Here is a 23,894-nt window from a genome sequence, read left to right on the forward strand (position 1 = left end):
TTGATATCCGAAATGACTCCAGCGGGGCTGTGGCGGGGGGCTGTAGCGGGAGCCTCGTCTTGGCCCCCATTGCCTTGTTCGTCTGGGTCGCACCGCGAAAGCCCTAGTTGTTTGCCTCCTTTCTCATCACTTTCATGTCCTTCCCACATACAATTAAAGCCTAGGCCTACCCGGTTTCTGCCCACGCAACAAAACTTGACTGGCAGACTCCTCTATCCCGATCGAACCAATGGCATCACACCAACCTCTGAACAGCAACAGAGCTCAGCTTCGGTGAGTAGACTACCAATCCACCACACTCTGTAGGTCGAAACCCGAATCCTAAATATTGCACTTAGGCAGGGGTTAAGAGGATACCAAATATTCGTGAGTTGCGTAGAGAATAAACATGAGTTCTCTCCTTTTGACTAAAGTCCGACAGTTCATTGTTATCAGCAGCGTCATCGGCACGGGAGTGTTCACCAGCAATGGCCAGGCTCTCGCACTGGCAGGGCCCCTGGGCATGCTCTTCACCGTCATCATTTTGGGCCTGATCGCAATATTTGTGGGTGAGACGATCAGCGAGCTCGTGCAGGTGTTCCCGGTACCGAACGCGATATTCGAGTACGTGTACGCATTTGTTGACGAGGACCTCGCTTGGGTTGTCGGGGTCTGCTACTGGTAAGTCGAGACATTCCTTGAACGGCCTTCACGGAATGAAAGTGAAGGACGGAAGCTCAAAGATGGCACAGGTACTCTTTTGCGTCGGTCTTCGCATTGCAGATGCTGGGAGCTGCTGCTCTTCTATCGTACTGGGGACCAGATGGTTTCTTGGCGCCGCTGGTGTTCTACGGCGTCACGCCTTTCGTGCTTTTCTTCCTCAATCTGAGCGGCGTCTATGTATGAGCTCCCAGTGATCAAAGCAACTCTTCTCCCAGACAGCTAGCTCACAGGACGTAGTGGTTTGGCATCGTCGAGACAATAGGGGGGTTCCTCAAGATCATTTTGCTGTTTGGGGTAACTTTCATCCTTTATGTCATTGCTGGGGGGCAAGGGGATCCCAATGAACGTATGGTAACCCCTAAAACGACCTTTTGACTCAGCCGAAAGGCACTAAGGCTGGCGGGTAGCAATCAAAAACGGCTTCAATCACAACATCGACTTCATTAATAACAACACGAAGGCCATATGGTTCGTCGACCGTCCACTCCGCCCGGTTACGGCCCAAGACTAACAAGCTCATTCCAAGCCTTGCATTCCCTGCCGTAGCGTACAGCTACATCGGCATAGAAGCCACCATCGTGGCCGCCTTCGAGGCACAGCCTCCCAACGGCATCGGATGGCCATCGCGTACAATTCACTGGGCCGTATTTCTCTTGTACTTCCTATGCACGCTCGGCATCGCGCTCACAGTCCAGTGGGGAAACCCGAGTCTGCCTGTACCCTACGGCGGCATCGTCCTGCACTCGAACTCGACAGGAAACCAAGCCGGGAAAACGGACAGCGCCGTCATCATCGCCGTGCTGCAGTCAGACCGCGGGGTCGTTGCGGGCATCATCAACGGCTGTCTCATCTTTAGTACCATCTCGGCGGCCAACACGTCGCTTTATATTGCAAGCCGGACATTGTACGGGCTGACTTACCGCATCACGGGGCGGAACCCCCTGAGCAGGAAGCTAAGGAAGGCGAGCGTGATTTGGGAGGTGACGGGTACGCCGGCAATGGCGCTCTTGTGGTCGGTGTTAGCATTTTACTGGCTGCCGTGGTTGGAGATGGTGACTAACAAGTCGGCTGCGATTCTTATCAACGATGTAGGTTCGGGCCGTGGAGCATTTCGAACGAAAAGAAATAAAAGCAAGTAGCTGATATCGGAGCCAGGTCATCGACATGATCTCCATCACGTCGAGCGTCTCGTGCTTGATCGTATGGGCGGCCATTTGTGTTGCTTTCCATCGGTACGAGAGGTGGTAGGTACCATAGTAACAACTCGAAGGCTCAACTCATGGCTAATCAATATTGCTTGGACAGGACGAGGTTATGCGACGATGGTCTCAGAACTCGGGGCTACACGCGATTCATCCGCAATTCTCCCGAATACAAGCAGAGAGTCTGGAACCTGCTCATCTGGCTGCAGCCGTGGAACGCCCGGATCGGGTTTATAGGCTGTCTGGTCGCTTTCGCCTTCGCCAGCGCCATGTGGTGGGACACGCCGGTCACTCCGCTGAAAGTGGCCGCGGCGTACGGCACGGTAGGTCCAGCTCATCTATCCAGAAATAGCCTGGACAAAGACTGACAGAATAAAAACAGCACATCATCCTCTTCGCCTTCTGGTGCGTCCTCAAGACATACCGAAAATGGCAGCACGGATGGGTGCCCATGGAGGTCGACCCCATGGCACGGGCGCTGGTGCGAAGGCTTCAGAGGCTGGAGTGGTTGGCGCAGATGGATGAAATTAGGGGCGAGTATAACCATCCCAATGTGCAATTTCTGTCGTTTGATAGGCTTCATCGCGAGACTCCGTCGCTTAACGAGCATGACGTGGGCCCTGTGGTTGGGCAGGAGGGGTTGGGGTACGCGAATGGGCATGTTGGCAATGGTCATGTTCCGAGCGGTGGGATCACCTAGGCTGTGATATACGTGGGTATTATTAGTTCTCTGTGACTAAGTGTATTTATAGCATGTATGTAGAAGAGCTAGATGTGTTGTGCACAGTAAGTGGCCCGAGTAGAGGTTGAAGCGGACGGGCCATCACAGTCGGTTGGAGTTCAAAGACAGGAATAATTACTAATGAAGGTCGTATTAGACTGGGTCGATTGCGATGATTCTAGATGACGTGCCCAGAAATAAACGGATGCTGCAAATATGAGCAACTCGTCAAAGCTTCGAGCTGGCAGATCCAGGATGGCAAACAGAATAATTCTTCGTTCGAGTCGAAACGCAGATATCACGTGACCATGCACCTCGCACGCGACAGCCAGCAAACGCGAACGCGACCGCGTATTGCTAGGGCAAATTTAGCCGTGGGTTTAATTGTCCATGACGGCATCAGGCGCACCATATGCGCTTTTTGTTGACGGACTTCCACTTTGGGCATTGAAAACAAATGTCTGCAATTTTCTACATATACGCCAGTCAGTGATTGGAACCATGCTGGAAGTTATCAGCTTGCTTTCGAGCCCTTCGGTGCCTTCTCCCTTGGTTCCTGCGCCTGAGGCACGTGTCGCCCCTCCCAACCTGGTCAGTCCGCCAGCTCGAGCACTGGACTACGATTCGGACCAGTTATCCGTTCTCGATTTGACCGTCGTTCCTCAAGCAGAGGCTGTCCAGACGAACGCATTGAGGAGATCAAAAGAGCTAATAGCGGCACCGAAACGGGCGACTGCGGGCAAGCGCCCACAAGACTACGATGATTTCCTATTTCTGTCTGACGACTTCGACACTACTGGCGATCTGGGAGATAGTTTCGCTACTAAATCTCGTGCATCTCCCGGCTCCACAGGCAAGAGTGAAACTGTAAGCCGGTCAATAACGCGTACGACTTCGGCCCTTGTCGGAGTAAAGAGTTCTAGTGCATTACTCCCCGCCGGCATCAAGCGCTGGAATTCGGCTGCAGATCCAATACAGCACAGCAGCTCGCCAGTGGTCGATCTCTCGCACGAAACTGGGTACTTTGCTCGCCCGCCACCGAATGTCTCGGAAAACTCACGCGGGCCCAAGTATGCCCCTCGTTACGATATTTCCAGGATTCCATCTGCGACGTCTTCGACGAATGCAACCTCGACAAAGCGACCTCAGAAAAGGCAAAATGACGTACTCGACTTGTCAAGCGATCCCTTTGGCACTTCATCGCCTCCAGCGCGCAAGCAGTCGCCAAAGCGGAAAGCTAACTGGGATCCGATTTCAAGCTCCATGCCCGAGGTCAGCACCACTCGCGAACACGACTCACTCGACGTCACACCAGAGCGAGCTTCTAAAAAGCGCGTGCCGGATGTAATTGATCTGGACTCGGACATGTCCAATTCGGAAGATGATTTCCCAGAACTGGGTGCTATCCGATTCTCGAAGATCAAGTCTAAATCTCGATCATACAGCGAGTCGCCGCCTCACAAACGCACAAAGACTGCCCAGACGTCGCCACGGAAAAAGCGGCCTCCCAAGACAGCCGAGGAAAAGCAGTTGGAGAAGGAGCAGAAAGCAGCGGCGAGGGAGGCTGAGAAAGAATATAAGCAACGGGAGAAAGAAAAGGCCAAACGGCAAAAGGCACTCGAGAAGGAGCGGGCGAAGGCACTCGCAGAAGTCAATAAGCTGCGGACAGACAAAAAGGTGTCTACACCAGAAATGATTGTAGATTTACCCTCCACGTTTGGAGCCGGTATTTCGATTCAAATCAACCAGTTTTTGAAAGACCTCGACGTTCAACACGAGTCCTGGAATAGCCCTGTGGATAACGTAGTCAAATGGCGCAGGAAAGTGACGTCGAAATTCAACGAGGATCTGGGCTATTGGGAGCCAGTCCCAATTCATATCAAGCCAGAGAAGCACGTTGCGGTCGTGATTGACGCAGCCGGGTTCGTCAGGCTCGCCCTCGGAGAGGAGGGGTATGATCTCGAGGCACACGTCTTGAAGATGAAACGTCACTTTCACGACAATACGTTAATATATCTCATCGAGGGCCTGACGCCCTGGATGCGTAAGAACCGCAACGTGCGCAACCGCCAATTCGTGTCCGCGGTTCGAGGCGAGGACAGAGCCCCGGCAAGCAACCAACCGCGCCGCCGAAACGCCGCCGCGCCACAGGATTATATCGACGAGGACAGAGTCGAAGATGCTCTTATCTCCCTCCAGGTCGAACACGGCGTCTCCATAATCCACCATACCAACATCTCCGTCGAGACGGCCCAGTGGATCGCCACTTTCACGCAACACATATCCACCATTCCGTACCGCAAAGCGCGCGACGCCTCGGCCGCTTCGGCCGGGTTCTGCATGGATGCCGGGCAGGTGCGGAACGGGGAGGGGGCCAAGGAGACTTACATATGCATGTTGCAGGAGATCACACGCGTGACGGCGTCGGTGGCGCATGGGATTGCGGCCGAGTACGAGACGGTACAGAAGCTGGTTCGCGGCTTTGAGAGTAAGGGGCCCCTGGCGCTGGAGGGGTGCAAGAAGACGGCGAACAAGGATGGCGCGTTTACGGATCGGGTGGTCGGGCAGGCGATCAGTCGGAGGCTGTATAAGATTTTCATGGGAAGGGATGCGGAGAGTACGGATGTTTGAGTGTTGGGAGGGGGAGAAAGGGGTGATGGCAGCAGTGGAGCCGGCTCGTTGAGAGAAAAGGAAAGGAAGTGAGGTTGTTGAGGCTTTATCTATATTTGGACCGTATTCCTCGGGTTGCAAATGATGAGTTAGAATTTATCCCACAGCCTGTTCTTTAGTTAAAACGTCTTGTTATGTTCCAATTACTTTTAGGACATGCGCTTTCAACCATCTTTATACAACGTAGAGGCCGGCTTTTCTACCGAGTTGCATATAAGTCACTAAAACATTTCCAAACTACTTTAACCTGGGCAAATCCGGTTCCTTTTGCTGTGTTGGCCGGGAGCTTAAGATGCGTCCTATCAATACATAGGTGCTGTACAATCCGGCATATTATTATGGTTGAACCGGTCGTTCTATCGGGCTGTTGGACCAAATCGATTCGATGATTTGTTAGCGTTGACGATGGTTTCGTCACCCAGAACCACCTTGAAGTTGACGTTGTTGTTGGACCAAATTGACCGTCAAAAGACGAGGGACCCACTCGCTGTAGAATGAGGTATCACCCCCTCAGCTTGGAGAGATATCGTCAAGTTGTAGTAGAATCTGGCTGATGGTATATTGGTTGGCTTCAATGGCCGTCGGTACATCTTTTTCATCTACGGTGTCTGCAGGGTATCGAACATCTTTTTTATTGTCCGCCCCTCTACCTTGAGTATGAATTCTGTAATAAAACTCTTATTTTTTGACGCGGTTTCGCTACGTCTCGAGCCATTGCTGATTAACTTATGCGGAATTGGAGGACTGATAATACCCGAGAAAATCTTGCAGTCTAAGACGCAAACCCGGGCTCATAACTGTTGGACCAAATTGACCGTCAAAAGACGAGGGACCCACTCGTTGTAGAATGAGGTATTTTTGGTAGTTATAAGGTCTGACACGGGCTCACAACTATGAGAGCCTAGCAGTATACACATACATTCTGCTAGTACGCTTAGATAAGATATTGAACACACACTAACAGTCAATACCCTTTCCATCTAACATGTATAATTCAAACTACTCTGGTATCCCAGAGTTACATTTAGTAGGTTCACTACTGTTCAACAGCGCAGGTTGCATATCTTATCGGGGGCTCATATCCATGAGCATGCCTAGACGCGTAGAGGTGGTTCATAACGTATTTTCTCATGTATACTACGTAGTAGTTATCAAGGGTCGGACCAACCTTACCGATTTCACCACCCTCCCCTGGTTGGTTGGTGATCAAATAGTACGCAAAACACCGGTACCGTCCCCCGAAACCATGTTAGTGGAGTTGACTATAGTCTCCCCTGTAGCCTCGTCCGGTTCATCCGGCTAGTTATTTTCTGTAGCCGCATTAGCCGTAGCACCCCAGGCAGAGTATCTAGCAAGCCTACTTAGCCGGCTCTATACCAACTTCGTAGTATCTGGCGTATGCCTATGATACCGGAGTGAAGGCTTGGCGGCTGTGAAGTAACCGTTCTAGCGGCAGATGAAAATAACTGCTTATATTCAGCGCCTGTATTGTAAGGAAATCAAGTGCTATTAACGAAAGCCGCGGGCACTTCAACCAGCATTCATGCTAGTAGCTAATAGGGTCACGTATATCCGTATCTATCTTATAGTCACTAGCACACTAAGTAGCTGTTAGCCGTAGGGTGGGGTTCACGGCGGCTTTTGATTCCGAAAGGGTCGTGAAATCGGGGCGGCTTGGTACGCGGCAAAGTGGCTAAGCTGGGGTCTCGATTATTATACCCTTCTGGATATAATGGACGACGATGAGATGGCCTTGACGCGTTCGGGAAGGTAAAGCCACAAAAATTCCGAAAAAGGTACCTATATGCCTCCGGAAGCACCGGAGTGGCCTCAGCCGATATCTAGTGAGCTACCAGAGTCGGCGTAGCGGTAATTTGTCTCTCCATACCTAAGGGAAGCGGAAGGTTCAAAGGACCAGACATTTAGCAGAAATTTTCAAGCTACCAAGCTTTACAGAGGGTCCTACAGGGTTGGCAGGGGTCCCCAGTACGGCCAAAATAGCTATATGAGCCTTGGCAATTGGAAACCAACCAGGTTGCCCAACCAGGGCCTCCGGTAAGGTTAGCATTAGCAACCAAAGTCCAGAGAATAGTGAGGGAATTAGTGTATATGCACGCCAACCCCAGCTCACCAGGCTGACATGGTGAGATGGTTCCGACGCTTGATAGTTATCGCTACTGCTGAGGGCCTGGGACACCTTTGTGAGCAGGGCTGGACCAGAGACGATAACAGTCAGTTGTTTCGTCAACTAGATCGAGTCACCTACATAGAGAATGCTGGGGGGGATTGAAGTTTCTTTGTGTTGTCTTCTTACTTTGCGTGTTGAGAAAGCCGCCTTGAACGGGGTGCCCCGCCTCATGAGGCCCCTGAGAATTTCTCAGACGCGCAATCATATGGAAAATGCCGCTGCTCTTACAGATATTTCATCACTGCAACGACATCTCACTATTGTCAGCGGAATTAACTGAGAAGCTACTATGGCAACCATGTGGCCAAAAGGTTTCTCTTGGCCGTCGTTTTCTTCCGGGACTCTAGCCAGCCCGAAATTGCGACAGAACTGATGGCTGCCAAAGAGCCAGATGCAAACATCCTCTGTTTGTACAATCGCGACACATTGGCCTCCTTGTTGCATCTTCAGTGTTCTGTTTTATATGTAGCAAGTCAAGGGGTGTCATGTGGCTATAGTCTGGGGTGTAATTTATTATCTGTGCTTAGTATGAGGAGACCAGCAGTGGAACCAGCTTTATCTACGGATATCTATGTCACGATTTGATTGTATATACGCCGATATCAGATCCTAAACCCACTCTCCCGCATCGCCGGTATACTTTTCGTCCACTCGTAGGTCCTGGTATTGAATCTACATTACCAAATCACTTTACTTCAACTTAGCTATTTCTTTTTGTTATGGAGGTTTTGCTCAGCTATGATATAGAGCAATAATATATCAATACGCCCAGGGTTGGATGGTTGCACCCTGGGTTTTCTCGTGCATGAACTAGCTAGCCGTCGGTAGTGAGTTGTTTAGGCAGGTCCGGCTGCAGAACCAATGCAGGTGGAGTGGATGCAACATCAGTCTCTTTCAAGATGGCGGCTCAAGTTCGACGAACCGACCCGTCCAACGAACCGACCCCGAAGCCAGATTCCTATCAATTTTGGTGAAAGCTTGATGATGCAATCGCTTCTTTTCATTTAACAAAACCCCACACGCTCATGGCGGCACATTGGTGGGAGGTCTACCGGCGACTCATTTACGTACAAAGGAGGGACCCGCTCGCGCGTACTTCTGGCTAATGAGGAAGCTGGTTACCTGGGTTATGCCTGATGAGGCAACTGGGCATATTTAAACCAAACAAAAAAATGAGGCCGAAGAGACGAAAGGAATACCACGGAGAATTGACGAGTGAGATTGAGCTAGAGCATTATGGGCGCCTCATGGGTATCCATGGATCTTGATCTTGGCATCGCATCCAAGGAGCTTGATTGCTTGTTAAATATGTTTCGTGGTTTTTACCTGATACTGGCCATATCTGCAGGGGTCAATATAGACCCGGAGAGTGGGAGGGATGGGAAGTGGGAGGCCGAGAATGGGTCTACTCACGTAGTGGGATATATATAAGAGGGATCGACATACTCGGTCAAATGATCATCAGAGTTTGTCAGTGCTTCAGCTCACACGAAGACAGTCCAACTTCAAGCCACTCTCTTTTCAAATACGCAAAATGCGTACCACATTCGTTACCGCGGCGCTGGCCACAGCTGCCTTTGCTGCCCGGTCCTTCCTCGATGAGCCTGACACGGGCATCGACGATGTCTTGGGAGATCTGGAGGTGGGCCAGCTTCCGAACGTGACCGAAATGGTGGGTCTCAACGACTTCCAGTGGGCCGCCAGACACTATCTGCCAGGAAAGAACTACACTTACTACCGCAATGGGGCTGGTGGCGAGTGGTCGTACCGCAACAACCTCGAGGTCTACAACCGCTATAGTCTCAAGGCCCGCGTTTTGAACGACATCACCAATGTTGAAGACAGCATGAGGTGAGCCATCCATTTCCACGCGCATTCTTCTTCTGTTGCATACTTATTAACCTTTCTTCAGCACCACCATCTTGGGCTTCAACTTCTCCAACCCCTTCTTCATCAGCCCCTGTGCTAGGGCCGACTATGCCCACCCCGACGCTGAGCTCAACCTGATGAAGGCTGCCAGCGCCGCCGACACGCTCTACATCATCTCGGGATTTGCCACCAAGTCCATCGAGGAGATCGCCGCCGTCGCTGCCGAGAACTACACCTTCTTCAGCCAGCTGTACACCACGTCCAACGACACGGCCAACCAGATCCTCTTCGACCGCTCCGAGGCCGCCGGAGCCAAGGCCCTCATATGGTCCATTGACGCCCCTGGTTCGCCTAGTCGTCAGCGTGCTTCTCGGTATGGCGTTACATCTGCGTAAGTCTTCCGTCGCTAGAACCCGGTATTGACACCTTTGAATACGTGCTCATAAAAGACTCTAGTGTAACTAAACTCACTCGCCTCACGTGGGACGTCTACGCCAAATACCAAAAGATGACCACCCTGCCCATCATCCTCAAGGGCATCCAATCCGCGGCCGATGCCCGCGCCGCCATCAAGCACGGCGTGCCGGCCATCATCCTCAGCAACCACGGCGGGCGCAACCTGGACGGATCCCGCTCCTCCCTCGAGGTTGCCCTGGAAATCTACAAGGAAGACCCGGCCGTCTTCCGCGAGATCGAGGTGCTCGCCGACGGCGGCGTGCGCTACGGCACCGACGCCCTGCGCTTGATGGCGTTGGGCGTCAAGGCCGTCGGTCTGGGACGCCCCATCATGTTCTCGAATGTGTTTGGTGAGGAAGGTGTGGCTAAGGCCATCGAAATTATGCACTCCGAGGTTATGAATGATGCGGCGAATTTGGGGGTTGCGGATTTGAAGAAGATTAATGCCGAGTTTGTCGATTGGACGCCTAACAATTGGTATAGTTGAGTGGGTTACCCTCGGATGAAATGCGGTGGGATCCTGTTATATACCATTTTTGTTTTAATTTGACTTCTTCCTGTAGATATTTTAGCTTGACAGAAGCAAAGACGGTTGAAAGCCAACTTTTGTTTTTGGTTTCTGTTTCGTATCACGTGAAAAGAAGGTATTTATCTGAGATCATGGTCAAACAAGCTAGGTGCCCCTGGCTTATGCTGAAAACAGTAACTCCGAAACTAATATGAAGTTGTGGACCAGTGTAGCCTCAGGTATAGTAGGATACAAAGTACCTAGGCACGAACTAGTGTATTTAGCGACCGCCGGGCAGTTGTTCACCGCACACCTTTGTTATACCAATACAGTTCCCAATACTCGGAATTCGACAGAAGTTATGCAAAAAAGAAAAAGAAAACAAGGAAGCCCGAGTTAACAACTCAATATAATCCTCAAAAGGAGAATCTGAGAATTTTAAGGGTATAGTAAACCTAGCATTTTAGGGTGATACGTGACCCCATGGGGGTTACCCTATAGCTATAGATAAGATAGATAAGAGCTATTAAAGAGCTCTGCCAGGCCAGAATAGCTGACTTGGTCATCCTTTTCGAATACAACAATTCACACCCCATATGCACTCGCATCATAGGGGCAGCTATTTATTTACGGAGCAAAGTATATTTTACATAATGGCATTCTGGACTATGCTACTATCCTGTGTCTCGAGAGTAGATAGGGAGTGTGTTATATACTTCTGAAATACAATCTTACTAATTTCTGCCTATTAAGAGTAGTATACATTTATACCAATGTAAATTTACTAACATGACAAATGAAATAAGAGTGATTGTGGAAGTCATTCTAGTGTTACACGCAAAGGTGGTCAAAGATTTGTGAGGTTGTAAAAGCATGACATTCTATCTAGTCCTATGGAGCACGAAGGTTGGACTTAGTCCCGAAGGGCTAAGTCACGTGGTGACCTTGGTGGTCTTGGCAAAGCCCACCAAGGTTGCCTAACATTCTAGCATTAAGCGTATATTAGTCGAGTTTGAGTTGAAGTACTAGTTGCCCGAGTAGAGTAACTTCTATAACTATATTACGAAGTGTCATAAGATATTTGATAAGGAGCATTATTTTACGATAGTTTAGATGCATGGACATGATTAAATATGGTAGGTGTCACGCCGCGCTAGGGGTGGCAATCCTTGCCACTACGCCACCGTACCAGATGTCTTCACCAAAAGAGACCAATACCAAAGTCCCTGACTTTGATATCTGCAACCACTTATCAATCTGTTCAGACCAGTGTAGGTCAATCACGTGACAACCGTCACAGTAGGCCAATGTAGGTAAATATAACATGGTATGTTTGACTAATTCGTACGATAAAGTCCAAAAGCAGGTGCCCAGTCTTGAACTGTATACCATGAGTAATATTTCGAAGGGTACGCCATCAGCATACAGCTAGGCTACCATCACACCCACCACCAAGCCTTTGTCACTCGATAGTCATTTACCCCGTTTCTTACAAAGCGCAGACTTAATGCTCCCTCGGTTGGCTCTTGGGCCACATACCCGACCTACCCCAGATCACGGGTCTCCTTCGTATAGACTCTCCTCAGATCGTTCGTGGCCGAAAACGAAAAAGGTGTCCCGGGATCTCAGCGGTCAGTTGGTAGCACTATTGCTCAAGTAAGCAATGAACATCTTACGATAGATAATCTGTCAGGTACGGCTAGGCCGAAGGCAATGGTACAGAGTGATGGGGAGTAACGGGCGTCCCTCCTACGTAGCACCGAGTGGTCACTGGCGGTCTCAGGTAGGGGTGCCCACGATGATGCATTGATCTCTACTCTCTCTATCTTCTTCCCGGGCCTCCGCCCCTTACATAGATAGCTAGAACCCGGCGTCGGAGCCGCGGAGCACTAGTTTCTCCGATTGTTCCGCAAACCAAGACTTCCATATCGTGTCATGACTCGCACGTCCCTACACCAGAGCCCTACCGGTGGGACACCGGTGCCTATGGCATTCTGTTCTCTGACATAATCCGTACGTGTACGGAAACTGTGTAGTTCGCTACTTTATAGCCAATTCTCCAACTTCGCCAAGCGACGAGGGATGATGTAGGATCTGCCCAGAGTTTTAGGTCCTTTTGGTTTCGTGTAAGCGGCGAGTATTCCATCGAATCAACAACAAAAGGCGATTCACTAATTTACTGGTAGGTAAAACTATATAAGCAGGCTGGTTTCTGCAGTCTGGCAGTCGAACGAACATCGTTAGTCCGCTTTATCATTGCACGCCAATTCTAATTCACTCAATATTCCTATATTCAACCACAGAAAACGAGTCACAATGAAGACCACCCTCATCATCTCCATGTTCCTGACCGCCATCATCGGCACCAACGCCATGGCCAAGCCAAAGTCCGACATCGGAGCCAATGTGGTAGTTATAGACCAACTAAAACGCGCATTATAGTCCACTAACAACGTTATCCAACAAGCTTGAGGCCCGCTGCCATTGCGACGGACACTGCTGCGGCAGCTCCTGGTGCAACGAGGAGACTACGGGCGAATGTGTCGACGGGGTGCCCTACTGCGATGGAGTTCCGTGTCCGTGGGTTTGAGCAGGACATGCGGAAGGGTATGCCTAAGTGGTGGTACTTTTGTCGAAAAGGCAAAATAGGGGGTTGCTGTTGATCTAGACGGGGATAAGATGGTGGCGGGTCAGACCTAGGTACACAGTCTTTGAAAGCTTCGTCGAAATTTTTGTGTGATCGTAAACTAGTGTGAATAAATTCTGGCCTTGTTGGACAGGACTAGGTTAGAGGCAAATAACGGCCATTGTAGAAAAGTCACGTCTGAGGAATGGAAGCAATGAAATTCGGCGTCCCAAAATTTACCACCAGGAGACAGTGGCAGTGGCAGACCTGGAGAACTTTGTGGTGTGGTGATATTTCTGGGCAGCTTGAGACTGGCTGCGGCATGTGCGGACTTGTGGCAATGCGTGGAGTCTGATGGAATTTGTATTATCCCATAAATTTCTCTCTTGCATATCTTGCAAGGTGCAGTGTGGTGGCAATGTGACGCCGTGAAATAGAAACAAGAGAGCCATGGTATCATCATTTGTAGTCACCCGAAAAAGCTGCTCCGTGTGTATGCGCCTTCCTTTCCCCAACCCTCCATCGCCTTTAACTCAATCATCCGTGAGATCAATGACCTCGCCAGGGCCCAGTTTAGGCCTCTTAGGCACGTTGTCCATCGTTAGATCATACACCTCGCCAAATTCCCGCTTTATCGCACCATTCTCACTCTTGATTCTGGCATGCTCGGAGGCTGTCAGCTTTGCGCAACATGTTGAAGCAGGAGACAAGAACTCACCCGAAGTTCCTCAAGTCTTTCTCTGGCCAGCCTATCTCTCTCAGCCTCGGACAGGGCAGCGAGAGTCGGTGAACGGGGTGGCGGCGTCCGAGGAATGATAATCTCTCGCTTTAAAGCTTCTATTCATGCCATCAGTTTCGCTGTGTCTTGAAATTTGCGTGGAACAACCACCTCTAGATCGGTAGAGAAATTTGTAAACTGCAATAGGTCGATCACCATCCTCTGGCAGGTATCTGAAGTCAACATAATTGGGAGCAGCAACCACATCACCCGCAGTCAACCTAATAATGTTTAGTTAAATGTAATCGGCTCGGGCAATGTGCAAGCATACGCAGTTCCGTGAGAGATAGCCTTGCCCTTGAGAGCCTTCTCGGCGATCTCAAATTTCTTGTTCTTGATTGTATTTTGCCGCAACTCAATGAGCCCATAGTCAGTGCCACGTCTGACCTTCACCTCAATGACTCCAAGGTTCTTGGCTATCTCGCGATCCTTCTCGACCCGCTCTCTCTTCGAGTCGTCCACAGTATGTACGGAGCTGAACTTGAACTTGCGGAGTACCCATTGCCCGTTTGGACCGCTGGGCTCCTCACGGCCGGAGATTTTGTTTTCTCTGTAACCAGTGCGGCGAGTATCCGAGGCTCGACAGATACGAGCATTGATCCACGTTCCATCGATGTAGAGCTGAAGGGATAAGACATGATCCTTGTATCCCCAATGGTAGAAATTATCAATCCTGGTTCGGATGACGAAATGAGCATCATCGATGCATTCGATGTACTTGGTGATGGTGGGACAGACGGGTTCATCGCCATCTGCATCAAGGGCATCGTACTCGACGACATCGGCGCCGCCAATCTGGACCGCAATTTCAACGCCAGGAACATCCTCAATGATCGTCATCTTGCTAGGTCACGTGCTACTCGTGATGCGAATGATTGGTGGAAATGGGGGGATGAAGGTGGTGGTGGCGGCTGATATTGAAGGTGAAGTCCAAGTTGAAGTTCGCAAGGTTTGAAATGCTGCATAGTGTACACGCAGTCGTCGGAGCCGTCCGGTGATTGGATCGGCAGGCGCCAGCGAGGTAAGGATGACCTGGGAAGGCACAAGACCGCGGAGTAAAACCTGGCGCATTCACATCTTAGGACAACATGCATCAATTGCGGGCTCCTTGGGGAGCTCGAGAGTTGTGATGTATCTAAATAAGTGTAAAGCAGGCACTTTCTCAGTCTCCCGTCCCTAGCTTGTCAAGTTCTTGGGGATTGAGCTTGACTTCCAAGACGGACAGAACGGGTTCCCTCCTGCACAGACCACGCCACTAGCACCTGAGAGCAGACAAACGCCCAACAACTGTGCCTGGCAAACAGGAAGGAGACTATTGTGGTCAAGCAAGCATGATCGATCATATTCGTGAATTGATCCGCCAGCAACACTTGTCTCCTCCGCGACAAATGAATTTTCCTCGCGAATCATCACCCACTCGTAGCTCTGCATGAACCTGAAGGGCAGACCCAGATTACAAGACTTGTACTGGAAAAAGCTCGAAACCTCGCTGCCTAGGTCGACTCGAAGTGATTCGGCGGTTTGTTGCATTAGTCGCCCCATTGTTCATCTTCAAGACCTTGTAGCATCGAGCCAACCCAAATGGGGCTTCCCGGATGATGTTTTCAGCCCCTGGTCAAGGATCATGATTTGCATATGTTCGATGCTGTGTTGGAGGCTGAATGCGCTGGTCATGCATCGCCTCCAACTATCCACCGTCCCAATATTGTGCTTACATATTCATCTCTCCCCTCTCCATCGGCAAAGGGTTCCCCCATAGCCCGTTGTTGTATCCACCCGTCCTTTCATTCCCATAGTACGACGGTCTAGGTGTCTGCAATCCAACACTACCGGCTGCCGCATAATTTTCTTCTTCGGTACACGCCATACCACACCGGCGCCTGCAGTTTGACTTTGTCGACCAGAGGCGGGGGATATTTGATCTCCTGCCCGCCGTAGACATGCAACAGATCCTCAACTCTCATAACCCCCGTCATTCCTACACTCCTAAAGACCTGCGCCGTATCAAACGGGCTCATACTGACGTCGCGATGCAATTCCCACCAGCCCCAAACAAGCATTAGCCCCGTCAACAAGCACAAACCTACGAGAGCAACTGCGGCCGCGAATAACTTGTAGTCGGGCCCAAGAACGTACCACCGTTGCCTTACCGTGACTGGGATCTTTATAGGCGAAGGCGTCGACGGTGGTGTAGTGACGCGGTTCGTGCGCTTGTTTCCGTCGAGGGAGAGCCGTGAGAGGCTCTTGCCATGACATTGAGCACCGAAGTGCCCGTACTCTTCGCGTTAATATACGGGAAGGAATAGAAACAGGTCGGATACATTCATATTAAAGCCCATAAAGGCCCGGCTGGCGTACTTCCTTGGCTTGGGGCAAGTCACCCGCGTCCGAGGCGTGATCTGCAGAGTTTCACTCGCCGATATCGCGCTCTTCACCTATGATTACTTGGCTCATCGTACTTGAGCAGTTTGCAGCAGTTGGACAATATGGGCCCTGTGGGCCATGTGGGTCCTATACTTGCCACTATCGCCACCTAGAACGGCGACCATCCCCACATACCTCTATTACGAGAAATGTGGCAAGGATAGAACATTCCCTACTTATCTATATGCTTCTACAACTTGTCTGAATTAATCAGCAAGTCTACCATTCATTGACTATATAAGAACCCTTTTGTTTCCATACATAGACCCTCGAAGAGAGGACCAGAGTTAGCTACAATACAGACAGGTTAGGCATATGTGCCCTCCTTTTGCTCCTTCAACGGGAACATCAAATCCAAGTGCAGCAATGCCGGGGCCTGAGATGTTACCACTGCATGCAGCGTTGTTTCCCTCACATTGATATGATATGACGGTTCCTGGCCAAGGGCAATTGTATCTTTGTTGTACCATGCTGTCGCCGCCGCCTTATAGTCCAAGGAAGCTGATATGGTGTCCTTGTCAACGGTACCGGTCAAACCGCTGGGCAGGGGGCTGATGATATCCATTGTGATAACTCCCGTGTTTTCCATCTCTTTTCAAGCCTGGGGCCTCATAACTTGCTGCAGAAGTGGCGGCACCGCTAAGGACGATACCGTGATGAGTATAGGGCCTAGTAAAAGCTTGGCTGTTGGACCCCCTCGAAAGATACCCTACCTCCACTTATGCGGCTGGAAGAGAGGGTTGCGATTGACTGCCCATATTTGGTGCAGCTGTGAAAGCCCTGCCCCGCGTTGAGCCTCTCTCCACCATCTTATAGTTATGCTTGTTGTAAGCATGAGGCTTAGCAGCATGGTAATGAGGTTTGAGAGAACCGTGAGAATAACTGTTGGGCCGACCGTCCATGAGGTGATAGATTCGCCATCAACGACGCGGACGACAACAATTACGGCCACGAGACAAAGGACAAGGCTGGTCATGGTTGCGAGAGAAAACCAGATGCTGAGCTTTGGGTCTTGCTTCACCTGTGCTGCCGGCTCCGGCCGGGTCATGGAGCCGGCACCATAGCCGCGGGTTATGTTGGAATATTTGTTTGGTTTCATCTGACATACCCAACTATGAAAATAGCCATTTGTAGGAACAAAAGACGTAGAGGGCAGCGACGGCGGGAGAATGCGATACAGCCATGTTCCAAATGTCTGGGACCACCCCTCTAGAACACACAAACGGGCACAGTGTTACAGCTGGCACTTGGCCATTTATCAATACATATATGCGATATGTACACAAAATAAAGCCGAAACGAAGCTTGGCGTGTAGAGATTAATATTTCGTATACCAGTCGTGGGCCCTTTTGACCGCACGAAGCCGGCGCTCCAGTGTGGTGAGCAGCCGCTTAATCAGGTCGTCCGGCACTGCTGGCCACGCCTTTTGCAGTACAGCCCTCAACTCTTCAATATCGAGCTTGTTATTTTCGAATTTGAACGGTTTAGGATATTATCTACGAAGGTATTGCTTTAAATAGGCCTGCATATACTTAATAGGGTCGAGATCTGGGCTATAAGCCAGCTATTAAATTAGACAAATGGCTTATGACCAAACCATTCTATCGCTTACGTCAAGAGGTGGCTCTTCACGTTATCCTACTGAAAATGCATCTAATCTTGAATACATGGTAGCATACCCTCTTCTAGGCCTGTAGACAACTCCACGTACTGCAGTCCCTCTACCGCTGGCCTGATCATTACAACCAGCGGTGACTTTTTACCCTCTCCAGCTTCTATCCAGATCATTACCTACATCATGTTCGAGATATTCGCTATAACGTGCCATTTTAAATTAACGACGTCCTTAAGAAACTTCCCGCTCGAAAATCGGAAAACCCAGGCGGTCCGGTTGCTCGTAGATTATGTAAAGAGGACTCGTTAGAACTATGACCTAAAGCCTCAATTAGCCTCTACTTGCGTTAGAGAACATACCATTATTAATTCTCCATGGGTTCGAGCTAATAAAAAGCAAACTATGACGATATTTTGCTACTACTTCCAAGCATAGCACCCGCTTCTTGGGCGTCTATTTGCGCATATTATGAGCCTTGAGGTAGCAACGTGTAGTAAATTTACTGATCCTTATCCCAGACTGTTCATCAGCATAATAGGCTTGATTCCTGTTCCTTTCGCATAATCCAAAAAGGAAACGCTTACGGGGGCATGTTGATGTGCGAGGACGACGGCCACGGGCTAGCGAATCGAAGGGGTGGCAGTTTGTCCAGCGTTAAAGTGTTTTGGTGATAACCGATCGGTGGGTTGCGCGAATTTTCGCGTTGGCGTAAAGTGGTCCTCACGGAGCGTGACTGTATTTATGTAAAGGCTCCGATTTTTGGCATTTCTTTGCGGCGAAGCAGGACCCGCTATCATCTCTAATCAAATCCTTGAAGTGACTCTTTTCTTAAAGTAATCTGAAACCATGTTCTCTGCCAATGAAGCAGTATATCAAGGATGTCATTCTCCATTTGTAGGGCCGGGGCCCTTGCTTGGCTCGATCGTCATCTGGTCGATTGGAGCCCGGATTGCAAGCAACAGGGGAGCCAGGCAAGCCGACATGGTCGCCAAGGCTCAGTAAATCCCATTTCAACTGATAAATGAGCTTGTGGCATATACTTGCCCCTGTACACGAATTTGGTGGTTGCTTTCCTTTGGAGGACCAAGCCGCGTTTCTAGCCCCAAGGTTCCTGAGCGTTGCTAACCCTGTCAGACTTCCAATTGACGACCAACGGCGGCCTGGGCCGTTCCGGCGTTGGGAGAATTGTTCAAGCCTGTATCGTAAAGGCTCCCAAACTGTATGCACATAGTCCACGTCGGCTGGAAATGCACATATTGGTGAGGCGTTGAGGGCTTGGTTCATTGTTTACAAGAAGTAGCTAAAACAACGTCGTTTTGGAACTCGAAAACACGCCGGGTAAGCGAGTAGCAAGCGGGCCAGAAGGGTTATGAATAGTCCTTTCGCGGCGGTGGTAGAAGCTGACTGCAAGGATTGCTTGGTCCTTCCCGATACCGTTGAAGGGCCCGAAGCTGTGAGCTGATAATCCCGGTCATCGAGGTCGAATCCTCGATGACGAAAGCCATCCGAATAATACCTGAAAGGAACGCGTATCAACATGCATCGGTCCGCTACCCGGCGAGTGGATTGGCATGAATGGTGACCTTCTCGATGAAAGCCTTCGCCTTGGGTCGGCTTTTCTTGTCCACCTCTATCGCCTCCAACTTGGCCAGCGTTGCGAGGCTCTCGTCTCCTATCAGCTTGCCGAAGACGGTGTTCAGGCCATCAAGATGCGTCGCTTTGTCGAATAGAACGAAGAACTGAGAGCCGTTCGTCCCGGGGCCTTTGTTTGCCATTGATACGATTCCACGAGCATTGTGTTTGAGAGCGGGCCGGATCTCATCCTCGAATGTGCCACCCCATATGGACTGGCCGCCCTTGGGATTTTCTTGCGTCGGGTTCGCTGGGCCTCCGGTCTGAACCATAAAATTTGGGATCAGACGATGAAATTGGGAGAGGTCATAGTAGCCCGAAGCGCAAAGAGCCAGGAAGTTCTGTGTTGTTCTTAGACCGAGTGTTCGATATGAAGATCTTCATGAGACTAACCTCAGCCGTCTTCGGCACACTTTCGCAGAAAACCTCAATCTTGAGGTCACCGTAGTTGGTGTGTAGTGTCACCGACATTATGAGATGTGCGATAGATGTAATTCGTAGATGCGGGGGAAAGGGTTATGATGAAGAGCGTCGTTGAAGTTGCATTGTTTGGAATTCAGCGGAGCAAAGATGCGAAAATTGATATGGGGTTTTAGCCGAGCTAGAATAAAAAAGGTATGCAAAGGCGCTACAGCAGTGCGGATCATGTGGAATATGAGCTCGGGCATTCATGCCTGGTCTTGCATGCCTGTATTCCAGAAGTCAAGGAAGTGGAAATCGGTGCATTATTTCATTCGAAACACGACGTCGACATTTCGAGGCGACCACGAGTCTACTTGCAGGGATTGATCTAGATGGGGCTAGATCATCAGCGGGGTTAGCAGGTGCTTGCCTCGGGAGAGGGGCGATTCGAAAAACCGAAACCCAGCAACTGCAAGTCCTTAATAACTAAGTAGGTATTTACCGTACTCGATATACTCCATGAAATGTATTTTGAGAAACTTTCATTGTCACTTTATAACGCTTTTCTATTGACTATGGACAAATGCCAGGGATATTCGCAGTACCAAATGTGGTTGAGTTTGGCCAGCCAAGAGCACCGAACCTGCCTTCAATTAGTCCGATCTATGCTCGATATAGACATTTGAAGAGCTTCGAAAGTCTCGGCAGGGTCCATATTTAGTGATCATAAAGTCTTTGGCTATGATAGAACTGAACAGCGGTTGACCTCTTGCGGACTTGGATGTGTACAACTGTTGCTCCCATCAACAATCATCAACAACACTGAATCCGCAACCCCACTTTGTGTACGAAGCACAGTGGTGTAACCCCAGCTCAAAGTCCTAGATTTATTATGGATCCCCGATGAGAACATACTACATGGCTCTGGACTATTCGGCAGTCACCACAAGTCGATGTAAGCCTGATTTACCCAAATTGCCTTGGCCAGCAGATGGATTAGGATGGATTGGGATGGACTGGGTCGTGTCAGCATTTTGGCCACTTTTTTTCCAAGACCTGAAGCCTCGTTGACATCTACCTACCTTGTTAGTGCATTCAGTGAAGAGAGCAAGGTAGTTCCCTGTGTTTCAAGGTCTGCTAGCGGCCGGTTCTTTGCTCATTCCATCATCAACTTTCAGAAGCTCGCAGCTCGCCCAGTCAATTCCATCTTGAGCACTTGGCCATTTAGATGCGCTCAGCTGTGTCCTTGCAAGGGAAACTATTCGGCGAAAGTTAAAGAGGTGCAAAGACTCGGTTCCCACAGGGTTCCCAAAGGACGACTACTTCATATCCGGTGGGCCCAGCAATCGTGCATCACGACCACGAGCTACATCAATCTGCGCAAGGCAGGTTGACCGTTGACAAGACCTTAACTTGGCTTTGACTGCCTTCTTTTTTGCTATCTTTATTCTGCCTCTCCACAATTACATTCAGAACTGCAACTCATTCAACCAATGCTCGTTCATTAAGTTAGGTGTTCCCCAACCCTTACTGCCGTCATCAGCGGAAGCTTGCACACGGTACCACGTCTTGGAAACCACAACAATCACCACTCAGCCTGGTTCGTTTACGTGGTCTGGGGGGCTGATCTTAGCTGAGTTGCGTTAAGCCGCACCCTCCATCAAATTGCCGGTATCAACCCAACCCGGGCAACCTGTGCATTCCAGACCAGCGCAACCAAAGTGCGCCGCGCGGGTCGTTTTTACCCACTGTTCCCGCTCGTCACCGAGCTCTCAAGAGCGGGCGGCTACCACGAAAACCAGCTGCAGACGTAGACCAGAAGCAGTCACCTCGAGGCTGCAACGGTCAACGTACACAGAGCAATTCGACAACCCAATTTCTCGAATTACCTTGAATCGACGACCACGGCAACTGCAGTGGCATCTTACCGCCGCCAAACTGACTCCATAACAACGCTGACCATAGCGACTCCGCCGACCTCAACGCCTCCATTTACCCCCCCCCCCCTCCGGCGTGTTCCTCGATGAGCCAATCTGACATGTAATGACCGCCCACCACGTTTGCCGCCCATACTGCTCGATTGCGACGACCACTATCCCCGATTACACCCTGGCGCCGACGCCTATCGCAGGCGAAGATAAATACATGCTACGGCCTTAACAGCGACTGAGAGCGCTCGACAATTATCATCACCAAGCCCGTCTGTGTTGAGCCGAGGCGGAGAACATGTCAGACCGGATACCGGCATTCGTCCGGGTCTCTGGACCGCCAAATAGCAGCTTCTTGGTCGGCTATCCGGGCATTTCAGCGACCTTGGTAAGTCCCCCCGGCTACCTCGTTCCCTTTGGCGTCGTGGAAATGTTCCCATCCAGCCTCGTCTCTCTAGTCCTCCAGTTCCCTATCGCTATGTGGGGTGCTGAGCTGTACTCCAGTACCCAGAGCCTTGCGATGTCAACTCCAGTCTCCCGCAGCTACCCCAAACCTCCACTAACCCCAGTATTGTACAGCCGCGCATTGAGGGCAAAGTCGAAATCAGACCCTCACAGGGCTATTCGGCACCTGTCGCTATCTCTCTCGTGCGAATATGTCTCCAGCGCAGGGAAACAATCCATCCAGCCGCCGAAAACATGGCCAAGCGTCACCTCGGCACACCACGACGCGACTCTACCGACGTCGTCGGCAAGGAGCTCTTGCTATTTCGCTGCTCATCGGGAAAGGACGCCGAGAATATTATGGCGATGGATCTACCGTTTGTGTTGTTCATCCCGTTTGGGCGAGGTGGTGAGGAGACGAACAGGAGGATACCGCCAGCATCCTTAAAGCTCAACAGCAGGACAGCAGAGACGTATTATGAGTTGGTCGTGACTGTGCAGCAGGGCCAAAGCATGCAAAACAAGTACGCGTTCCCGATACCCCTACAAAGATATGACACGCTGTCAACCTTTGGAATGTACAACCGGCCCGAGACCAAGATTGCAACGGTAGACAATGTCGTTACGCTTGGAATCTCCCTTCCCAGATGGAGCTACGGCCCTATGGATCCCATAACGGTATATATCAAGCTGGCGCCGAATCTGGATTGGATGGCAAAGGCACGGAAAGTCAAAATCGAAAAAATTACCCTGGCGATCGAAGAGGAAATTACGTACAACCCCGAAGGCGATGAACCTACCAAGAAAGTGAACAGGTTACAGAAGCACGTTCAGGCGGTAGGGGCGAGATTGCCAGAGGCAGGATATGTCACGAACATGGGTGTCATCTTCCCACATAAAGATCTCCGGGACAGCACGGGCATCATCAAGCGAGGGGAGCCAGCCTTTCCCAATTACGAAGTTAACTCTTTCACGACCACATCAACACTCTACAAAATCGAGTTCTTCCTGGCCATCAAGGTATGTTGCGGAAGATGAAAACAAGCAACTCGTAATCCTGAATGCAGTCAGTTACTGACCTCAGTCGACACAGGCACATTTGACTTCAGCGCGTGATATAACTTTGCGGCAGCCTATCGTGATTTGTCCAATGGACCACCAGGCATGCAAAGAAGAGATGGATGCGATTGAACAGTCGGCGAAAGAAGCTTCATTTGTCGACCAAAACAACCCCATGTTGCCCGCAAGATCCATTGTTCTGGCTAATGACCACAATGCTCTGAGAACACTGGGCTTGTGCATTGTTGGGGGCCAGAAGAAGCCATTGATTGAATGATGCTTTGGTGGGGCTGACGAAGACATCCGAACCTGTGGTCCCGCAATTTTGGTTGGCACCCTGAGACTGCATCATCACCGCTTCTCGTCGAAAACATCACCGCATGCGGCCTGCAGACTTGTAGTTGCTTTATCCGCCCGAGTGGTAGGAGTTAAAGCTAAATGGATTCCGAAAGCCATCCGCTTCGTCTCACAGCAGCAACCGACCTGAAAATAGAATGGTATTGGTTCTAACCCTGCCCCTTCGACTTTAGCGCATGCACAACAGATGCAACACGTGGACTACTCGCAAAGGGGCTGTATCTTTCTGAAACGAAAAGAAAGACCCGAAGGGCTGACTCGAGGCTTTGGCCGAAAAGGGGAGCCATTGGCCGTGAAACCCGTATGTGGGCG

General features: G+C 50.4%; 8 protein-coding genes across 8 annotated transcripts; 5 read left to right on the forward strand and 3 right to left on the reverse strand.

Moving 5' to 3' along the window:
- The first annotated feature begins 4 nt into the window (after nt 1-4).
- BCR38DRAFT_52287 (amino acid permease-domain-containing protein) lies at nt 5-2,508 on the forward strand. Its single transcript, XM_040865244.1, has 9 exons — nt 5-273; nt 339-366; nt 422-660; nt 732-879; nt 940-1,048; nt 1,110-1,170; nt 1,229-1,790; nt 1,858-1,946; nt 2,008-2,508. The coding sequence occupies exons 1-9, from the start codon at nt 230-232 to the stop codon at nt 2,270-2,272; spliced, it is 1,545 nt and encodes a 514-aa protein (XP_040712461.1). The 5' UTR covers nt 5-229; the 3' UTR covers nt 2,273-2,508.
- Nucleotides 2,509-3,025: 517 nt separating this feature from the next.
- BCR38DRAFT_443719 (ERCC4 domain-containing protein) lies at nt 3,026-5,482 on the forward strand. Its single transcript, XM_040860898.1, has one exon. It carries the CDS (start codon nt 3,127-3,129, stop codon nt 5,254-5,256), a length of 2,130 nt encoding a protein of 709 aa, XP_040712462.1. The 5' UTR covers nt 3,026-3,126; the 3' UTR covers nt 5,257-5,482.
- Nucleotides 5,483-8,955: 3,473 nt separating this feature from the next.
- On the forward strand, nt 8,956-10,399 carry BCR38DRAFT_375014 (FMN-dependent dehydrogenase). Its single transcript, XM_040857331.1, has 3 exons — nt 8,956-9,334; nt 9,396-9,743; nt 9,809-10,399. The coding sequence occupies exons 1-3, from the start codon at nt 9,018-9,020 to the stop codon at nt 10,293-10,295; spliced, it is 1,152 nt and encodes a 383-aa protein (XP_040712463.1). The 5' UTR covers nt 8,956-9,017; the 3' UTR covers nt 10,296-10,399.
- A 2,233-nt stretch (nt 10,400-12,632) lies between these two features.
- Nucleotides 12,633-12,906, forward strand: BCR38DRAFT_488224 (uncharacterized protein; the record flags this gene model as incomplete). Its single annotated transcript, XM_040864246.1, has 2 exons — nt 12,633-12,725; nt 12,784-12,906. 2 exons carry the CDS (start codon nt 12,633-12,635, stop codon nt 12,904-12,906), a joined length of 216 nt encoding a protein of 71 aa, XP_040712464.1.
- Nucleotides 12,907-13,229: 323 nt separating this feature from the next.
- On the reverse strand, nt 13,230-14,867 carry BCR38DRAFT_375017 (uncharacterized protein). The gene is made up of 4 exons (XM_040857332.1): nt 13,992-14,867; nt 13,832-13,941; nt 13,661-13,779; nt 13,230-13,607 (listed from the first exon to the last, which is right to left on the reverse strand). The coding sequence occupies exons 1-4, from the start codon at nt 14,558-14,560 to the stop codon at nt 13,476-13,478; spliced, it is 930 nt and encodes a 309-aa protein (XP_040712465.1). The 5' UTR covers nt 14,561-14,867; the 3' UTR covers nt 13,230-13,475.
- A 1,558-nt stretch (nt 14,868-16,425) lies between these two features.
- Nucleotides 16,426-17,687, reverse strand: BCR38DRAFT_443729 (uncharacterized protein). The gene has a single exon (XM_040860899.1). It carries the CDS (start codon nt 17,241-17,243, stop codon nt 16,854-16,856), a length of 390 nt encoding a protein of 129 aa, XP_040712466.1. The 5' UTR covers nt 17,244-17,687; the 3' UTR covers nt 16,426-16,853.
- Nucleotides 17,688-19,310: 1,623 nt separating this feature from the next.
- On the reverse strand, nt 19,311-19,863 carry BCR38DRAFT_350068 (cyclophilin-like domain-containing protein; the record flags this gene model as incomplete). The annotated part of the gene is made up of 2 exons (XM_040856538.1): nt 19,311-19,733; nt 19,786-19,863. 2 exons carry the CDS (start codon nt 19,861-19,863, stop codon nt 19,311-19,313), a joined length of 501 nt encoding a protein of 166 aa, XP_040712467.1.
- A 2,253-nt stretch (nt 19,864-22,116) lies between these two features.
- On the forward strand, nt 22,117-23,736 carry BCR38DRAFT_52533 (arrestin domain-containing protein). Its single transcript, XM_040865318.1, has 2 exons — nt 22,117-23,186; nt 23,260-23,736. The coding sequence occupies exons 1-2, from the start codon at nt 22,422-22,424 to the stop codon at nt 23,500-23,502; spliced, it is 1,008 nt and encodes a 335-aa protein (XP_040712468.1). The 5' UTR covers nt 22,117-22,421; the 3' UTR covers nt 23,503-23,736.
- The last annotated feature ends 158 nt before the right edge of the window (nt 23,737-23,894 follow it).

Source organism: Pseudomassariella vexata, assembly GCF_002105095.1.
Source record: "Pseudomassariella vexata strain CBS 129021 chromosome Unknown BCR38scaffold_12, whole genome shotgun sequence".
Lineage (NCBI taxonomy): Eukaryota > Fungi > Ascomycota > Sordariomycetes > Amphisphaeriales > Pseudomassariaceae > Pseudomassariella > Pseudomassariella vexata.